This window comes from Chelonia mydas, chromosome 11, assembly GCF_015237465.2.
Source record: "Chelonia mydas isolate rCheMyd1 chromosome 11, rCheMyd1.pri.v2, whole genome shotgun sequence".
NCBI classification, from domain to species: Eukaryota; Metazoa; Chordata; order Testudines; family Cheloniidae; genus Chelonia; species Chelonia mydas.
The window spans coordinates 2,642,625-2,663,074 of NC_051251.2; the positions used below are offsets into that span (position 1 = coordinate 2,642,625).

A 20,450-nucleotide genomic window follows, 5' to 3' on the forward strand; every position below is an offset into this window, starting at 1 on the left:
CAATCCCCCAAGTCCAAAGGTGCAAACAATTCGATGTTTATTGGAGTGAACTTCCAGCAAGCATGATTTCAGTTTCCTTCCTTAGTATCCTCCTTCCCAGCTCTGACCCCACAGAGCCTTACACCTGTGTCCCTGTTCCCATTCCCGCCCCTTAGCCAAACATGATTCCAATTTCCTTACTCCCATTCCCTGTTCCCATCCCCCCCTTAGCAAAACATGATTCCAATTTTCCCACCCCCCATTCCCTGTTCCCATCTCCCCCTTTAGCAAAACATGATTCCAATTTTCCCATCCCCATTCCCTGTTCCCATCTCCTCCCCCCCACTTCCTGATTGACTGCAGACTATATAGTAAAACTTGAGATCTGCTTAGCTATACCTTAACCAATCATTTTCCTGAAATTTAACTAACCAATCCTAACATGATTATGTAACCAATTATATCCCACCACCTTAATTAGTTTACACCCAGCAAAATTAATTATACAGCAGACAGGAACAATCACAGAACCAGACAGAGATTATACAGACAAACAATAGCAAAGTGGGAACTATCATGACAAAACAATACAGAAGTGAGGATTTCACATCCCAGCTATTGATAAGTGAGTTCTTGCCAGACAGGATGCTATCAAACTAAGTTTCCTTTTACATTTTCTAGGCACTTCCCTTTCTCTGGAGGTGATGGGCATTATCAGGACAGGATTGTATCCTAACAGCCCAATAGCACCTTCTTTCAATGTGACTAGTTTGGAATGTGAGGAGGTGACCGGTCGCTTCCCAGCTTATGGCTGCCTCTGCTGCTTAGCCAAAGGCCTTAGCCTAAGCACAGGGCCTCAAACTGTCACAGTAAGAGAAGGCCCTTACACCGGCCGAGAGTGATTTTGATTCTTTCTTTTATACCTCTAGAACTAGCCAAGTGATAAGAATACACCTAAATTCTTAAAGTACAGGCCTTTGCAGACAGGCCTGAATATCTATATCCTAACAGGTGTGAAGCGCTGGGCACACAGGATCTGAAGCCAAGTCGGGGAGAGAGCGCTTTACCGTTAATCTTTATACAGAGAGTCCAAAATTACTCTGTGTCCAGCAAAAGTATTTAAACAGCGCATTTCTGGAGCAAGTCAGGATGGATGATAGCGGGTCTGTGCTCCCCAGCACGAGACACAAGAGTGGCTTGCGGGGGGGGATGTCAAGCCCCAGGGCAGGCCACTAGAAACACCGTTTAAACTGCAGCACGTTGTAATTGTCCTTTGCTTTGACACGTGCTGGTGGCATTGCATTAGGGCAGTGCCTGAGATCCCAGCCGCCTGCGCGGGGCGCTGCACACACACGCGGTGAGAGACAGGCCCTTTCCCACAGTGACAGTCTACACAGACAATATCACGGGCCCGACTGTTCCCTGCACCCCAGTTCAGGCCTGTCAAAGTCAGCTGGTCCCTGTCACCATTACGGTGTGTGTTGGGGGTTAGTAGCTGCTCAGCATTTTGTGAGCCAGGCTGTGGGAGACACTATTAAATAGCGTGACAGGCTTTGAATCTGAAGTGGAGTGACTCCAGATTTACACCAGTGGCTGAGAGCAGCATCTGGCCCACATTTAATATAAAATGGTCAGGTTAAACAAGACACAAGTGAGGCTAATCTGCCATGTGCACCCTTCCCCCTGCTGCACCAAGAGTTAGCCAAACACACATGGCCGCTTTGAACCCAAGCTGAGCGTCCCATTTCGCTCCAGCTGGCTCTTCCCCATGCCATGTAAAAGGCGAATCCCTTTTCGAAGGGGCTTGCTCTCAAGAGCTTAGACAGGGGTTTTATAGCAGGGAACGTGAACCCAGCCTCGTGGCTCAATGCTGCGGTGATGGGCATCAGCATAAGAGGCGAGATCAACCCAGGAATGGCATTTTATTAAAACAGGCTTTAAATGCTTCAGGTTGGCTTTGAATGTGCAACTGGACCTTGCCCAGCCGAGCAAGGTCTCTCCCCATGTCGTGCCGGGAATACGAAAGTGGCCCAGTCTCCTCCAGGTGGTGCTTTGCTCTGCTGAAGAGAATAGGCCAAGAGCCTAGACGCCACCCAAGCGAGTGGCATTACGCCAGGGTGCATTTGGCCTGGTGTTTGGGAATACAGCTCCCTGCCCTTCTGTGGGACACACGCACAAGGAGGCTGAAGGGCAGAGCTAATCAGCTTGCAAGCTTGCTGCGGAGGTGGGCCCTTCCAGGCGTTCATTAAGATGCCCCTCACTGCTACGCTGGGGAGGTGGCGTCATGCTAGGGGTCAACTTTAAAGCAACTCGGTGTGTGACTTGCAAGCACCTGGTGGCTAGGTTTTTTTCCGGTTGCTCCCTGGAGGGGATCACTTCCAGCCAATCTCAAAGGGACGAGTGCATCAGAAAAGCCAGTCAGGCTGCAAGAGAGAGAGAGAGAGGGATCCATGTGCTTAGAGACATGGTGAAAGGTACATTGCTTGAGTCAGTTAAAACTAGACGGGAGAACTCATTGCAGGATCACTCCTGTCCCAGCTCCTGCACAGGGGAGAGCTAGGACCTGGTAAGTCATTTCCATCTATGTCTGTGCCTCTCCGGGGAAGGCTAGAAATCCTGTGCTCTTAGGAGATGGAAGGGGCTCTAGTCATGAGATGCATGGTGCCACCAGCCAGAAACATTAGAAACTCATGAGACAGGCCCCCAAAAAATCGCCGGCATGTCATACAAATCATGAGATTTGAAGAGCTACACGTTGAGTTCCTTTCTTTGCCTCCTGGCTTTTGAGCCCTCAGGTCACACACTCAGGTTTTGCTCTGCAGCCAGGAGAGCTAGACCCGGTTTTTTTTTACAGACAGCGGAGATTCTCCCCTAATCACATGACTCCAGATGCTGGGGCTTTAAGTAAAACACCAGTACCGTGCGATTCTTGCTAAAATCACCAGAGTTGGAAATGTGGCATGTGATTGTCCAAGATCGCACCCAGGGTTTGGGCCTGTGTGACACCGACTGATTCACTGCGGGAAAATCATCCGTTTCACCTGCGTGTTCGTCTGGCTAAGAGGGGTAGTAGCTTTATAACAATGTGTTTAGTGCTTAGACGTTATGAAATGCTTGTGAGCCGTTGCCTGCATTAATCTTACTTGTAATAGCATTAGCACGTGCTCTAAAGTAACATTTACATTTTTGCTTTCTAACTGTAAAAAAAGTTCGCTGTGACTCTGTCAGGAGGAAACATCTCCCGCCCATCAAGAAGGGCTCTCAGAGCTCAATGGGCCTTTGTGTTAATTGGCTACGTGGAAAAGGGCTTGGCCCATCAGCTCGAATTCTGGAAGAAGGAACGAAAAACAAGTTTCATCTGTTTGGTCTCTCACAGGGCTGGAGCTACGAAAGAAACGCAGAGATCCCCAGGCTCTACCTGGGTTAGCCCTAAAAGGCATTCAGAGCTGACAGATTACAACAACTCAGTCACCTTTTAAAACCATGGACTGTAACTCATTTGTGTATCTATGTTTACCTGCTTTAACCTTGGAATAACTCGCTCATTTCTTTTCGTAGTTAACAAATCCTTCGTTAGCTTGCTATAGGATTGGCGACAAGTGCTGTCTTTGGTGAGAGATCTAAGGTGCAAACTGATCTGGGGTAAGTGACTGGTCTCTTGGGACTGGGTGTAACCTGAATATTTTGTGATCTTTGGTGTATAGCAATGAGCTATCACTCAGTCCAGCTTGCCTGGGTGGCTAGATAGACTGGAGTGCCCAGGGTGGCTGTCTGTGACTCCATCGTGAGACTGGTAGAGCGGTTTAACAGTTCACACTTGTGAGTGGGTTGGTGAAATCGAATGATAGAACGTACCACCAGGTCGGGGTCTCTGCCCTGCTTCTTGCCAGTCGGCCTGGAAGTTGGCCCTCACAGCCGTGAGCCGCTCCATTTCCCTTCTGCCCAGTGGAAACCAGTCCAACACAAGCTCTTGGCCTTGTCAGCAACGCCTCAGGAATGAAAACTGACACAGGTCAGCCCAGCTTCCGGAAACAGTCTTAATCTCCAGTTCATTCTTCTTTTCTCAAAAGCAGTCATGAGCCCCTGGCCTTCTGAGCCCACCCATTCCTCCCCATCCAAACCGAGGTTAGCAGTCCCTCCTCCGGAGCGGTCTCTCCATTCCCCTGCACCTTCCCTAGGAACAAGCCTTTTAGTTCTCCTTTTTGGGTGCTTTCAAATTACCCACTCCCTCCCTGGGAGCTACCTTTTCATGACCTCTCCTCGCTCGCGGCCCTTCCCTGGCCCTTTCCCCTCCCTCTCCCTACCTGGGGAGCCCCATCTGGACTGATCTTGCAGCCTTCTTATAGGGTTCAGATGCCCCACTACCAAATGGCAATAAGCCCCCGCCCACGGTACCCCAGGCGGAGTTGCTAGGGCCGTCATGGGGCCAGTGAGGGCTTGATTTTTGTGGCGGGCCACAGGCCCCATGACAGTGATGCTTCAGGAAGATTCCGCTCCCCGCCCCGGGAGTCCAGCAGAGGCCAGACCGGACGTCTCCAGGCACTGCCCTCCCCTCCTCACGCCCTTGCTGATTCACATGCTGCTGAGATTCTCCCGGAGCACCCCCAGCAGGGAAGCAGAGGTGAGGTGCGGCTGCAGATCCTCTTTCTGGTTGCAAGATGAGACTCGAGGGACGGCCTGAGCTTTCCAGGTCAACTCAGTTTGTCACCAGCCAAAGCAAAAGGCCATCAGCTCAGGAAATGAAATCGGGGGCCTCTTTTCATTTCCCCTGTGAATGGGAGCAAGAACCCTGCTCTGCGTCTCTCTCTCTGCTGCCTTTCAGCCTGAGAGATCTCCAAGCACTTCCCAAGCTAGACACGCAGGGATTGCGTTATCACTGGAATTGGTACTGGGGTAATTACCCATTGGAACAACTCACCTGGATCCTTCATCTCTGGAAGTCACGACTGGATGCTCTAACCCAAACAGAAGTGATGGGGATGATGCAGGAATCACTGGCCTGGTCATATTAGATTATCGGAAAGGTCCCTTTGGGCTTTCAAACCCATGAATTTTTACCTGGAGCATCTCCCATCCAAGTGCCAGCCACTCGAGACGGCTTAGCTTGGGAGCTCACAGGTAGCGGGGCCAGGCTGCAGGTATATGACCAGGGACATCCTTCAAACCACATTAACACCTTCACCTGCCCAACAGCCACCCAGAGAGCAGATCGTTTGGGCTATGGCATGGGGACTGGGTCTACACCTGAGAGAAGGGGAAGGTGTCCGGCCTATATTAACTCTGTGGCAGCCAAATTTACAGCCAAATGAGAAGACAAGGCAATAGCTAGGTAGCAACACAAATGCAAAGCGGCTGAGTGGTTGTTTGGCTCCTGGACTTTGGTTCCGAGGTTTGGGTGTGTTCGAGTCCCGTTTGATTTGCCCTGGTTCTGTACTGTGGGCTCCTGGGCCGGAGGAAACAGCCAGTGTACAGATGTAACCAAGGGCAAACAGTGAAGGTGTTTGGCCACATTCTGCTCTCGCTGTCAATGCAGAAGATCCAGTGTAATGCCATTGAAACCGCGGACCACCTTCCCCATAGCCCCCCCCTCCCTGAGCCAGGGCTGCCCCATGAGAGTCGCTCCTATTCCTTATAGGTCCAGGACAGTCACCCAGGGGGGATCTAGTGTCTTGCCCATCTCCAGCAGCACTGGTTGCTCCCTTCTGGGTGCAGTCTCCTTCACGCTCGCCCTGGTGCCCTCGCTATTTATTTTGGCTCAGTTCAGGCCCAGGTTCAGTTGCATTCAGAGTGTTCAGGTCCGGTTCCAGTTCAAGCCACCAAAAGACAATAACGGTTCGGTTCCCGGCTCAGCTCAGATCTCAATCTTAGTGGACGCAAACTCCAAAAAGAGACTTGAAACGTAAAACGGAAACTCTTCTGATGGTTTGACCACTAATTTATTTGTTAATTTTAATTTCACATGAGTTTTCCTAGGGATTTTTTGGCCTGTCGAACAAACAGTCGGTTTTTTATGAACACTTTGAGCGAACTCAAGTACCAGTTTCTTCTGATACCGGCACCGGCGTATTGGACCCCAGTGGTGAAGAGACATTGCAGTTTGGGGCATGGGCGTGAGGCGCTGCCCCAGGGGTTGGGGATGGGCAGAAGGAGACCTGTCGGAGGAGGAGAAGGATTTGCGAACTGTTACCTTTTCCCCTGCGTTTGAAGAGTTATTGCTAAGGGACAATCCCACCTCTTCTCCCCCTAGGGTGGAGTCTCAGAAAGTGGGCCGCTAGCTCTGGGCCCCCGGCTGCATCCCTCTCCCTCCCTGCTCTTGGGGGCGGGCCGCCTTCTCGTCTCAGCCCATGCTGATCAGCCTGGGCCAGGCCTTTCTGGCCGCACTCACAGGCCTCTTGCGTTGGCTTGTTTACTAACGAGTGTACGATCCCAGCTGCATTTTGAAAAGTGAGCTCAAAAAATGCTGGCCCTTTCTGTTAGCCGGTAACCCACCCTTCTGGGGCGTGCGGCCGGCAGGACAAAATTCTGGGTCTGGTTGAGTTCTGGTTCAAGTAGAAACACTGGTTCAAACTGGTTCTCCTGCTCTGGTTCAACTCCCTGCTAACAGGGAGGGGAGTGAAGCCACGAGCCCAGCAGCAGAGGTCGCGGGCTGCGGGTGAGCCAGGAAAGGCGCACCCAGGGCTATGCAAATCCCGAGGGGGCGCATGCAAACAGGCGTCATGCAAACAGACCCACCTGGGCTGGGGCGGTGACGATGATGGTGTCTTTTATTACTGCTTCAAGCCAGAGGGTGCGGCAGCAGCCCCCGTCCCAGGGCCACTGCAGCTGGGTGAAGCCACTGACAGGGACAAGGCCCGGGGGCGAGGCCCGTTGCTGGTGCGAAGGGCCAGCAGGCCCCGCGTGTCTCTCCAATGGAGCCAGCTCCCTATGCAAATCCCTGGGCTGGCCGATTTGCTTAGCTAAGAGGTGGGTGATGTGGAAAACAGGACACGGCCCCGAGATGGCATAGATAGGGGAAGGGATACCACAGACACAAGGCCCAGGGGGGCGAGATATGAGCCCCAGCATGGAATGGGGGTATTGCAGGGACCAGGACCCAGGGAAGATTCAGGGCACCAGGAGCTGGAAGGAAATGAGAGCACTATGGGCATCGGGGCCCCGTGGGGGAAAAGGGACCCCACCATCGGGGGAGAATAGGGGTGCTGCAGGCTGGCACCTGGACACAGGCGGGGGGGCATGCAGGCAGGCAACAGAACCCCCAGGAAATGTATAAAGGAGCACCCCCTTTCCATCCCTCGCACACACACGGAAGGGGGCAGCCTGCCTCAGACAGTCTTCGCCCTGGCCAGCTTCGGGGGGGCTCCTGGGGTTCCACAGGGGAACCCTCCCCCCGCCTCTTGTGCAATGTGCTGGTTTCCAGTGACGCGCTGAGACTCGGCGATCAAACCAGCGGCTGCTATGGAGCAGGTCCCCAGAGACCTGCCTGGGATGGATCCGTCAGGGCCGGTCTCGCTCCGCTCCGGCATCTAGAGGGGCCTTCCCTGGCTGGTCTCCATCCCACGCCAGCCTGGCCTGGGTGGTGGGGGCACCGTGGGGCGGCCGCAGAGTGGGGTGGGGGCCCAGAGTGGAATATCTGCGGGGGGAGGCTGGGGATCAGGATTGGGGGGCGTTGGTGGAGCTGTTTGGAGAGACCTGTTCCTGGATGCCCCTGCCCTGGTCCTCGCTCTGGTTCCCTTCCCTCAGCACTAACCTCACTCACAGCCGCTGGCCATAAAAGGGGATGGGCTGGTCTCCCCGGGGCGTGTCCCAGCCCCCTCAAGGTCCTTCCCCCAGCTCCTGGCCAGGGCTGGATCCGGGCCCGGAGGGTGGTGGGACACAGCAGGACAGGGCAGGTCCTTCCAGCCCTCAGCCCTGGCTCGCCCCCAACACTGCCATCCCCAGGAATCGCCCGCTAAACAGGGAGGGAGCCCAGGGACAAGGCCCTGGAGCCGGCTGGTGGGGCAGGCCCAGCCGGGATGGAAATTCCCCATGAGTCCTGGAAAAAGGCTCACGGATAAAAATAAACAGTCGCAAAGCAGAAGGCCCTGGGAAGCAGCTGGGCTGTGGGTAAACCGTGGGTGGGAGCGCGCTGCAGAGAGGGACCCAGCGGCCAAGGAGGCGGGAACCTGACTCTCCCTTCCAGGAGAGCCGGGATCCCGGGCTCAGCCGACTCCCTCCCCCGTTCACCGGGGCTCCCACCGCTGCCAACCAGTGACACACAAGCCGTATGAGGAACCGGGCCGCAGGCCCTGGACGAACAGGGTCCGGCAGCAAATGCATTAGCCCGAGGCGGGAGGCTCGGAGGTCTGGTGGCAGACTGGGCTTTACGAGCCAGGGCTGAGGTTAAAATGGGGAATCTCCTTTCAACACCAGGGGCTGCGGCAGAGATGGTGCCAGGGCCTGGGCGAAGGCACTGGGCTGAGTCCAGGACCCGGGTTGGGCGGCTTAGTGTGCCTGGAACCGAACATCCCAGGCGCAGGGACCCCGCCGCGCGGGATACCCCTTCCCTGCTCCGTGGCCTGACGCTTGTGCCTCTCAGCGGGAGAGGAGGTCCGAGGAGCGGGGCGTGTACCGTGCATGGAGTGGCTTGGCGCTCTCAGAGCCAGGCTGAAGGGCACCCAGACCTGAGATGGCCCTGGGCACTGCCGTACAGGGGGCGAAGGTGCCTGAATCCCATAGGCTCCTCTCCCCACCAGTGAACCTCTCCAGCCAGTCATTTTTGGTCTCCGCCAACGCTGCTCGCTGCCTGGGGGCTGCGGTTTTTACCCACACGGAGACAGAGTTTCTGGTTTCCTGCTTTGCGGGTGGACCCAGCAGGGGACAGGAAGGAAAAGTGACTGCTAACAGAGCTCTGCCTTGAAGTGATATACGCCCTTGAAGCTCCTGTCTCTGACCCCACGGGGGTGCCGGGCCCTAGTCCCATTTGGGACCCAAGCAGCAGTAACCCCACTGTTTCGGGGGTGCTATCGTCTAATTGCACTTGAGGGGCAGGGAGTTGTGCCAGGGAGGGTACTGGGGCCCCAGGAATTCCTAGCCCCACTGGCCTAACTCCGAGCGTTAATACAAACCTCGCCCTGTAGCCTGTCCCGACGGGGCGCAGCGACTCACATATTCACTGCGGGGTTAACGTCAACAAAGGAGCTGAGAATTCAGGTGGGTCCGATCCAGAGAGGTCAAGGCACCTGCTAGACCCCGGCAGGATCGGGTCCCACATCAGCCCAGAAACTCAGGTCTTACCCCCAGGGAACAAATATAATTGATGAGTATCGTCGTGGGATGGAAGCACACCAGATGGAAGCCACCCCAGCCAATGAGGTTGCAGGGGGGAGGATCGTTTAGTGAGGAACCAGCTGCTCAGAAGCCGAGATCATTCACGGAATCGACGGCCTGCTTTGAAAAACTAACGTACCAAAATCTGACTGGCTGGGGCATGAGACCCAAGCTTATTCTTTAGGCCAACCAAAGTGCAGAAAACAGCAATGACCTGCCCAGCATCCGTGTGTGGGCGGGGGAGGATGAGGTTACCTGCCTGCCTCGGTCATTAAAATATAACGGCCCAGTAAATCATTGGATCCCTCTGAAAGGTCCATGCTGACCCCTTAGCTGCTGCATCCCCAGCAAGTCCCGGACTTGCCTTGTTGTGGCAAGAGGCCACGGCCGCAGGTTTGGTGTCTCCATCGCAGGGGCCAGGGCATCAGCTGGGAGCTGGAGCCACGCCTTCTGCCTGAGAGCAAGAGGCCCCGCTCTGTGACGTCCCACCCTGGTGGCGCCCGGCCTCCCCTCGCTCGCAGCACCGCGCCCTGCAGCCAGCGCAGCCCTTGGCCACCACCTCCCTCCAGAACTGGGTGTACTGGCGGCTGCCGAACCCCAGAGTGATGGGTACCATGGCGGCGCTGCCGCTGCCCACGCAGGTGAGGATGAGGAGGGTGTACTTGTCGATGAAGTTGCGGTTCTGGATGGCCAGCACCGAGACGTGCAGGCCGGCCACGTAGGGCACCCAGCACACCAGGAAGACCAGGGAGAGGCTGGCGATGCACTTGGCATGCCTCAGCTCCAGCTGCTGCTCCAGCTCCGAGGGGCCCTGGCCTTGGTTCACGGAGCGCAGCACCTTCTTGATCTCCTGCAGCTGGTGCCTGGCCACCCGCAGCACCTGGATGGACATGAAGGCCATGGCCAGGATGGAGGGGATGAGGAAGCCGTAGATCTCCAGGTAGAGGTAGGCAGTGGGGAAGACCTGGTGGTAGGAGCAGTTGGAGCTGGGTTCCCAATGGTTCCACCCCAGCACTGGCAGGCAGGCAAAGAGCAAAGGCAGCGCCCAGGTCAGCAGCAGGCAGAGGGGCACCCAGCGGTGCACCCAAAAGCGATGGTAATGCAGCGGGTAGCTGATGGATAGGTACTTCTCGTAGTGCACCACCAGCAGGTTGGCCAGGAAGGCGAGGAAGAGGAAGTTGGGGGCCACGTGGATGAAGAAGCAGGTGTGGTAGCCCCGGCTATCCTCGAACTGCATCTGAGGGATGAAGGGCAGGGCCACCCCGGCCAGGAGATCGGCCAACAGCAGGCTGAGAAAGAACCAGCTGGTGGGGCCGTGCAGCTTCCGGTTGCAGAGGATCCCGAGGATGATGAAGAGGTTGGCCAGGATGATGAAGAGCGAGAGTGGGCCCGAGACCCAGAAGATGAAGCGCATTGGGGAGCTCTCCTGCGCCCCGGCGTGCCCGGAGGAGTTCTCCATCCTCTCGCTCAGCGCTGGCGGCAGGTCGGAACGGGGTCAGCCAGTGCAGCGTGACACGAGCCGGGCGACGCTGCAGACGGGGGCGCGGGGCTCATCCTCCTCTCTCCCCCGGGGCAGGCCACAGCCTCCTGCCGGGAAAGAGACCATATTGCAGCGTTATTCTCTGCCTAGACCGCTGGGACAGTGACGCGCCCTAGACTGCTCGAGAATCTAACCGGCTCATGAATAAGCAAGACCATTTCCTGTCTAAGCAGCACGAGCCTGCAGCGATGATGACATCGGGCCCAGATGGCATAAGATCTCCCCAGCCTCCCTGTCCTCTGGAGACCGCCCCCCACCGGATGCACAAACAGGAGACCACCACCTCCCTGCCTCCAAGGAACTTACAAAGGTCAGGCCCGATCAAAATTTGGCCAGAGCCCCCAAGGACAACCCAGGATGCTGGGTGGGGGGGGGAGTCTGGAGGGTGCTCAGCGGGGGCATTCACTCTTCAGAGTCAGTGCTGAGCCCCACATCACAGGATAGGGCTAGGGGGCTGCACTGGAGGGAGCGGGGTGGCCCACCCAGCCGGGGGCGTTGTGCCAAGTTTTTTTTAAACTCAGGCCTAAAACCAAGTGACTGATATGCTCGCTCATGGCTGTGAAAGATCCCTTGACACTTTGAGCAAGAATCTAAGCTACTGCACAGGGTGCCCCCTTCAAAGAGAAGACAAAGCAGCAACATATACAAAAAAGGCCTTTAACCCCCCCACCCCCGATTTAAATTAATTGCCAAGCAAAAAAGCCGCGTATGTGAGAAAATGAATAACGAGCTGTCGATAGCTCTAAATAGCTAGAGATGTAATTCCTGGGTTTTTTTATTTATTTAAAGAGCAACGCGTCTACAAAAATCATCTGTCCACAGAGCCGGGCAATTCCGACACAGCAAACAAAAACGAATAATCCATAATATCATCGCAAGAGATTCAGTCACAGTTCCATGACTGAATGAAACCAAGAGAGATTTGATTTAATTCCTGCCCATATTCAGCTATTGGTCAATAAATAAATGGATCGTTGCGAATGTCCAACTCTTCAGAATCACAAAGTCAAACAGGCAGGAGGAAGGACTCTTCGTTCTAAATCTCTGTTGAAATCGTGTGTCTCCACCGCAGGGAGTTCACTCTCGGCTGCAGATCTCTACCTAACCGACCAGCATGGTTAGATTGTGAAAGTCTCTCTCTGCTGTGTTATGAAAAGCAACACGTTAAAAATGGCTTGGGATTAGGGATTAGGTACTTTACTCAAAGATTGGCTGGCTAATAAAGCCACCAGAGCTCCTGTTCTCGTGAACGATCGTCTCAAAACACAGTGCTACGATCTAACGCCTCCCCTTCCGTATGCGTTGTCTGCTAGTGCCGGCAGCGCTGGGACATTTTTAGTAGTGGGGGTATTGAAAGCCAGCCCTGTTACCCCGCCCCCCCGCCCAGGGGTGGGGAGCAGGGCTCTGTCTCCAGGAGGGGGGCACCCAGAAAGGGGTAAGGGAGCTGAGGCCACCCAGCTGAGGTAAGGGAGCGGGTGTGGGGCCAGGAGCAGAGCCCCGGGCGGGGGCCGGCAACCAGGATCCCACGTGCGGGGCCAAGAGCAGAGCCCCGTCCATGGGGCCAGGTGCGGAGCCCCAGGCGTGGAGCCCTGGGAACAGGGCCCCCACTGAGCAGGGGGCCGGGCATGGGGCCCTGGGCACAGGGCCAGCAGCCAGGGCCCCAGGAGCAGAGGCCCGGGAGCGGAGTTGGGGCAGGCGCGGGGCCCTGGGCCAGCAGCTGGGACCCGAGCCCCAGGTGAGGTGAGGGGTTGGGGAGCGGAGTGCAGGTGGAGGGCCGGGAGCAGGGCATAGGCACAGGAATCACCCCCAGGTTTTATGCACAGAGCCAGCAGCTGGGGAGTGGGACCCCTGGGGGTGCTGAAGCACCCCCTGCACCCCTACTTCCCATGTCTCTGGCTAGTGCTTTATTGCAATTCAGTCCTCTTCAGATCAATTGCTCCTTGGGCCTCGCTGTAGTTACGCTTCAGGTTGGTAGAAGCGATGAGAATCTGAGTGTGTTGATGTTCCAGGTCGCTACCCTCACTTGCACAGAATGTCTGGGGTGAGGAGGAGACAATTGGTAGGTCACCTTGGACTAGGGACTGGCTTGCCATGCCTCAGTTTCCCCACCTGTAATAATCTGGGCAAGAGGCTTTGCAATGTGGGGGCAAAAGGTACTATCTGCAGGGTCACGATGTGCAGCAGGCAGAGGTTAACAGTGTTAGGATATAGATATTCAGGCCTATCTGTAAAGGCCTATACTCTAAGAATTTAGGTGTATTCTTATCACTTAGCTAGTTCTAGAAGTACAAAAGAGAGACTCAAAATCACTGTCTGACTGTATAAGGCCTTTTCTCCCTGTGACAGGCTGAGGCCCTGTTCTTAGGCTGAGATCTTTGGCTAAGCAGCAAGGGCAGCCATTAGCTGGGAAGCGACCGGTCACCTCCTCCCATTCCAAACTAGTCACATTGAAATAAGGCAACCTGGGGCTGTTCGAAAGGTGATCTGATCTATCACCTCTAGAGAACGGGAAGAGCCTAGAGGATGTAAAAGGAAGTTTAGTTTGGTAGTTTTCTGTTCAGTAAGAACTCACTTATCAATAGACTCAGTTGGGAAACCCTTATGTCTTTACAGACGTAGTTGTGAAATCCTCACTTCTGTATTGTTTTGTCATTATAGTTCCCACTTTGCTCCCCCCAGGAGATCCACCGGAGCGCAGGGACTCCTTGCTCAGACTGCCAGAATGGGGACCAATCCCTGCCCAAGGCAATGCCCCTTCCCGCATCCGCCCTGCTGGGAAAGGTAGGGGGACTGCCTGGGGACCAGCACCGTTAAACTGATGGGAAGCCCCAGACGGAGGACACTTCGAGCACCCAGCAACGGAGGCGTCAAGGCCCGAGTTCCATTCACAGCCCATTGAGTTAACCCACCGGCAGCTGCCACCCGGCTCATTTACAAAGAGCCAGAGAATCATAAAACGCTTTCCGCCGGGGAAACATGCTTTGCCTTCGGGGCAAGAGCGGCAGGCGGTTGCCGGAGCAATAACAGCCACGGGGATGCGCCTTTAATGGACCCATAAAGAGCCCCTGGGAAGGAGCGGGCTTGTTAGGGAGTCGGCAGATTGCCCACACCGGGAGCCAATTACATCGTTACAGCTAGATAATGACCGGCAGGAGCCTTTGATCAAGCCAGACCGCCCCAGCTCAGAGCAGGACACAGCGGAACAAGCTGATCGGCTTTTATTTCATTAAAATGTTGTTTTCTGTTTTGAAGAGGATTCATCTCAGGGGAAACGCGTGGCCAGCAGGGCAATGGCTTCTGCTCAGCCAGGCTAAAGCATGGAAACGGAACTCAGAAGATCTTGCATCCCTGCTTGGCTCTGGATGGGAGAGCTGAGTTTTATTCCAAGTTCTGCCAGTGACCCTGCCCAAGTCATTGTGCCTCAGTTTCCCCATCTGCAAAATGGAGTTAATGCCAGTGGCCCACTTGGGTGGAAAGTGCTTGAAAATTAAATGTGCAGGAGGCTAAGGGTGGCGTGTGACAAGGCACTGATAGGTTTTAGTACATGGACAAATTGGTTACTATAAACTGGGCTGAGACCTGCTAAGTCGTTTCATATGATCCAGGCAGCAGAAAGTAACCAGTTCTGTTAGCACTGCGGGGTTTCAATTTAAACCAGCAATGATGAAAGGGTCAGAGCGTCTCTCTTCTTGTAGCATGCAACTCCTAACTCAGGGCCTGCTTCCAACCTATGCTGTAGAGGTGAAATGTTTTTATATCCCCTTCCTAGCCCCTATGAGCTTGACCCACAGAAACCTGAGAGCAGGATTAGGACCTTCCAGGTGGCAGGATCTTGGCTCAGAGGCAGTGACGGGGAACCGTCTCCTCTCTCCCAAAAAGAAATATTTCGGATGTTCTGGGAGCTGCTTCTTCTAGGGCAGTGGTTTTCAAGCTGTGGTCCAGGGACGCCTTGGGGGGGGCCGCAGACTATGTCTAAGATTTCCAAAGGGGTCTGGCATCTCCATTCCAAAAATTTTAAGGTCGAAAGCCACTGTTCTAGGGCCCCTTTCTACCAATCACCAGAAAATTCTTACAGTTCTTTTTACACCCACGAACCCTCCAAACGGGACCTTGAGGGACAGTAATTTTGGTTGTACAGAAGAACCGCATGGTGGGAAGTGAAGGTAAGGCCCAGAGTATAATAAAACACACGTTTTATTGTCTCAGAAAACATCCACTCAATGTGCAGCGGCAGTCTAAAAAGCGAACAGAATGCTGGAAATCATTAAGAAAGGGACAGAAAATATCATGTTGCCTCTATATAAATCCATGGTACGCCCACATCTTGAATACTGTGTACAAATGTGGTTGCCCCATCTCAAAAAAACATATATTGGAATTGGAAAAGGTTCAGAAAAGGGCAACAAAAATTATTAGGGGTATGGAACGGCTTCCATATGAGGAGAGATTAATAAGACTGGGACTTTTCAGCTTGGAAAAGAGACGACTAACGGGGGATATCATTGAGGTCTATAAAAGTAAGACTGGTGCAGAGAAAGTAGATTTGAGAAGTAGTTAACAACACTTCCTTAACACAAGAACTAGGGGTCACCAAATAGGCAGCAGGTTTAAAACAAATAAAAGGAAGTATTTCTTCACACAATGCACAGTCAGTCTGTGGAATCAGAGAATCTCAGGGTTGGAAGGGACCTCAGGAGGTATCTAGTCCAACCCCCTGCTCAAAGCAGGACCAACCCCAACTAAATCATCCCATCCAGGGCTTTGTCAAGCCTGACCTTGAAAACTTCTAAGGAAGGAGATTCCACCACCTCCCTAGGTAACCCATTCCAGTGCTTCACCACCCTCCTAATGAAAAAGTTTTTCCTAATATCCAACCTAAATCTCCCCCACTGCAACTTGAGACCATTACTCCTCGTTCTGTCATCTGCCACCACTGAGAACAGTCTAGAGCCATCCTCTTTGGAACCCCCTTTCAGGTAGTTGAAAGCAGCTATCAGGTCCCCCCCATTCTTCTCTTCCGCAGACTAAACAATCCCAGTTCCCTCAGCCTCTCCTCATAAATCATGTGTTCCAGACCCCGAATCATTTTTGTTGCCCTTCGCTGGACTCTCTCCAATTTCTCCACATCCTTCTTGTAGTGTGGGGCCCAAAACTGGACACAGTACTCCAGATGAGGCCTCACCAATGTCGAATAGAGGGGAACGATCACGTCCCTCGATCTGCTGGCAATGCCCCTACTTACATACCCCAAAATGCCATTGGCCTTCTTGGTAACAAGGGCACACTGTTGACTCCTTGCCAGAGGATGTTGTGAAGGCCAAGACCATAACATGGTTCAAAAAAGAACTAGATAAATTCATGGAGGATAGATCCAATTATGGCTATTAGCCAGGATGGGCAGGGATGGTGTAACAGAATCATAGACTCTCAGGGTTGGAAGGGACCTCAGGAGGTCTCTAGTCCAACCCCCTGCTCAAAGCAGGACCGATCCCGAACTAAATCATCCCAGCCAGGGCTTTGTCAAGCCGGGCCTTAAAAACTTCTAAGGATGGAGATTCCACCACCTCCCTCGATAACCCATTCCAGTGCTTCACCACCCTCCTACTGTCCCTAGCCTCTGTTTGCCCGAAGCTGGGAATGGGCGACAGAGGATGGATCACTGGACGATTCCCTGTTCTGTTCATTCCCTCTGGGGCACCTGGCATTGGCCACTGTTGGAAGCCAGGATCCTGGGCTAGATGGACCTTTGGTCAGAGCCAGTAGGGCCGTTCTTATATACCACCAGTCATCCAGCATCCTTCACAGCCTTCATTGGTATGGTGGTTGCTTCACCTAGCCCCGAGATCCAGGCACCTCTGGGGTGGAATGCAGCAGCTACTTCACAGCACCCAGCAACGCTGTAAGCCAGTTTGGGCAGGAAGCGATAAAGCATTCGGTATCTAAATTCAACAGGAAAAGAGGGAGAAGCAGCAAGCGAATTCCTTCCTGGTGGGAATGTGGCCAGAGCAGTGGGAGAACTCTTCTGAAAAGTGCCAGCCAATCTTCGTTAAGCACAGCTGCTTAGGAGAGTGGGGTTTTCACCTTACTGCTCAAATCAGCAGCCCTGGGATTAGCTGAAACCATTTTAAACAGACTGAAATTGATGCTCTCCAGAGGAGTAAAAGTTTTAACGTTATCGGTTTTAAATCTAGTTCATTCCACTAGACAGGTCGTTTGCTGGCCCCACTCCTCGCACTCTTTTCTGCGGTGACTCTCAACCTTTCCGGACAACTGTTCCCCTTTCAGGAGGCTGATTTGTCTTGCGTCCCCTAAGTTTCACCTCACTTAAAAACTACTTGCTTACAAAATCAGACATAAAAATACAGAAGTGTCATGGCACACCATGACTGAAAGACTACCGACTTGCTCATTTTTACCATATAATTATAAAATAAATCCATTGGAATATAAATATTGTACTGACATGTCAGAGTCCGGTGTATAGAGCAGTGTAAACAAGTCATTGTCTGTATGACATTTTAGTTTGTCCTGACTTCGCTAGTGCTTTTTATGTAGCCTGTTGTAAAACTAGGCAACTACCTAGATAAGTGGACGTGCCCCCGGAAGCCCTCCGCGTACCCCCATGGGTCCACATACCCCTGGTTTGGACCACTGCTTTAATGAACTTACCCTCCCAACAGCCATAGGAAACAGAAGTGCCATTTTCCCCATTCTGCAGCTGAGGTGTAGAAACACTAAGAGACTAGCCCAAGGCCACCCAGGAAGGCTGTAGCGGAGCAGGAAACTGACCTAGGGCTCCTGAGTCCCAGTCTCGCACCCAAGAAATACAAACATGGATCCTTCTAATGAGAAACCTTCACCACTGAGACTTGAAACTGAAAATGCATTATCCAGTGAATTACAGAGCTGTCTCTTGTTGCGTCTCGGCAGCGCCGGGCACAATGGGGCCCTGATCTCAGATACAAGTCATCTCCTCTTGCCATAAACAGCCAACCCCACGTAACAACTGCCCTGAATAAAGACCCAGAGCAAGTGTCTTTCCTTATGGGCCAAAGCAGCTCCATTCCTCCCATATCACTCTAGCTAGAAGAAAAACAAGCAAACTCACACATGGCCTTGCTCGCTGCAGACCGACGAGGGATCCCGGACTCGCAAGGAGAGTAACTGCTCTGCTGCCAATGCAATCACCTCCTTTGGCATTCGGCAGGTTGTGCCCTTTCCCTCCTGCAGCCCACGCTCTGTGGAAAGGGCAGCCCAGCTGGCCACAGCATGAGTGCAGAGAAGGCACTGGAGTGTGATGGGAACAGACAGTTTTCAGCCACTCCCCTACTGGGGAAGGGCCAGGGGAGCCAATAGGTCTTTCCCATCTTTAGCTGGGCTGGTTCTTCTCCTTCTCCGAGGCTGAGCAGCCCCCCCCATCTCCAAATCCCTGGCAGCAGGTCTGGGAGAAAAGGGGGGGGGCACGATTCCACTAGTAAATGCACACACAGGGAAGCATTGCCAAGTTCTCTGCTGAGCTCTGGCTTTCCCCAGGACTCTCCTTCCTTGGGGAGTCTAGTGTCTTAACGGGGCGAGACCAGCCAGGAGGGCATCCCGCTGCATTCTGCAGGTGTCCACGGCTGTGCCAGGGGATCCAGAGATTGCAAGCTGCCCTGGAGCACAGCCTGCCCTTCCCCACCACACTCCTTCCTTCCTGCCTGGGCTGAGATAAGTTTGCCTCAGCGTACAACGGAAACGTGCACAAGCTCATTAACAAACCCGGGCTTCGTCCACCCCACCCCCTGGCACCATGGCCCCCCTCCAGAGACCGCAGCCGCATAAAGGAGAGAGGGTAGGTTAAAAGCATGTAGGATAAATTAAGAAAATGCAACGGGCCAGGGGCAACAAGGCAGCATCAGCTTGTGTTTTGATAACATCTCTCCTCAGGAGATCCCAAAGCGCTTTAGACAGCAGTTAGTTAAGCCCCACCGCCCTGTGTATTATCCCCCTTTTATATATGGGGAAACTGAGCCACGGGGGGGAGGGGAGTGAGTCACTCCAGAAGTCATTGGCAGAGCTGGGAACAGAACCCAGGAATCTGGGTGTCCCGGCCTCCCCAACTGGCAGGACTCTGAAGGGGAGGTGGCAGAAGTAGGACAGAAGGAAACTGCAAAGAGCCTGGCCAGATCAGAGGCCCAGGGGCTGCAGGAAGCGAGGGGGAACAGAGCCCTCATGAGCGTAAAGCCCTGATGCCAAGACCCTCCCAATTCCCCAGAACCAGCTTCTCGGGCTGGGCCACGGTGGCAAGGAGCCTGCTATCCACCTCTCCCCATACAGCTTCCGGGGGAACAGGCACCGTCTGCCCTCTCTGACTCCTGCATGGAGCGGGCTAGCAGGGACATTGGCGCTTGCCCACCTTCTGGGACAATGGGGGGGAATCATGTCCCTTCCACGGTGGGGAGGAAAAGCCACCACAATGGCTGGGCCAGGCGGCCCCTTCTCCATCATCTCCCCCTCTCCCCAGCAGATCGGCCACCCTCCAGGCACAACCCCCAGCCCTGGCTGGGACAAGGGGTCCTCCCTCCCCGTGTTTGGTTTGGGTCCGTAAGTCCCTGCTGCCCCCGAGAGAAGCAGTGGCCAAAAGACAACCCCCTCCCGCCCCCGCCATGCTGGGTGTGACCCTCAGCCAGCTCCATGTGTGCCCCCTTGGACCTGGCCCTGCCATCCCTCTGGCCACACAGGAGGAAGGACGGACCAGCGGTCAAGGAGCCTGCCTGGAACTCCAGACAGCTGGATTCAATTCCCCTCTGCTCAGGTGACACTGGCCATGTGACTTGATCGCCGTGCCTCAGTTCCCCTCTGTACAGTGGGGACAGCCCTGCCCTGTCTCATGGGGGAAGGGGGATAAATACATTAGCAATTGTGCAGCGGGCAGGGTAGGCGGTCATGGGACCCCAGAGACGCACCTTGGACCCAGATACAGCAGGAGGGTTTCAGGGAGCCCTTTGGGAGCTGGTGCTGCTCTCCGGAGGCCCACAAAGGTTTCTCTTTGCTACCGTAGAGGCTTTATTCTGATGCTCCCCTGCAGCAGGCCTGAGATTTGAACACTGGGGCTGGGATCGCCCGGAGGGGGCACCTGAGACTCCGGCACCCCCTTCCTCCATGAGGCAGGGAGATCCCCAATCGGCTGCCTTTCAGCGCATGGCCAGCAGCATGGCCGAGATCCCAGGGCAGCCTCATCTGCACCCAGGTGAGCAGAGCCTGGCACTACAGCCTGCCCAGAGAAGCTGGCTGCCTGCCGTGACGCATGCTACCATCTGACGGGCCAAACCGGGTCCAGCATGGCAGCGGTCAGGAACCAACCAGCACGGCAGGGAGACAGCGGTTGGCACACAAGAGAGGCAGCCCTATGGGGCCCCAGAGAGAACTGCTGGGACACAGGGCCTTTGGAGGGGAGAGAAGGCAGAAGAGTCCCACAGCGAAGACAATTTAGGGGAATCAGTTCCCCTTGGGGCACCCCCATAACCCCTCACTCCCACATCTCATCAGCACTTCCCAGGAGCATCCACACGCAAGGAGGAGGCGGGCAGATCGGTTTCTCATTTCACCCCAGCTGCCCGCTCCCTGCAGCCCCCTAGAATCTGCC

At 54.5% G+C, this 20,450-nt stretch overlaps 1 protein-coding gene across 1 annotated transcript; it reads right to left on the reverse strand.

Annotated features, from left to right (window-relative positions):
- Positions 1–5,714: 5,714 nt before the first annotated feature.
- Positions 5,715–20,443, reverse strand: GPBAR1 (G protein-coupled bile acid receptor 1). Its single transcript, XM_037912976.2, has 2 exons — positions 17,934–20,443; positions 5,715–10,872 (listed from the first exon to the last, which is right to left on the reverse strand). The coding sequence occupies exon 2, from the start codon at positions 10,742–10,744 to the stop codon at positions 9,710–9,712; it is 1,035 nt and encodes a 344-aa protein (XP_037768904.1). The 5' UTR covers positions 10,745–10,872; positions 17,934–20,443; the 3' UTR covers positions 5,715–9,709.
- Positions 20,444–20,450: the final 7 nt, after the last annotated feature.

Coding starts and splice junctions, on each gene's coding strand:
- GPBAR1 (XM_037912976.2), bottom strand. CDS start 10,744: ATGGAGAACTCCTCCGGGCACGCCGGGGCGCAGGAGAGCTCCCCAATG.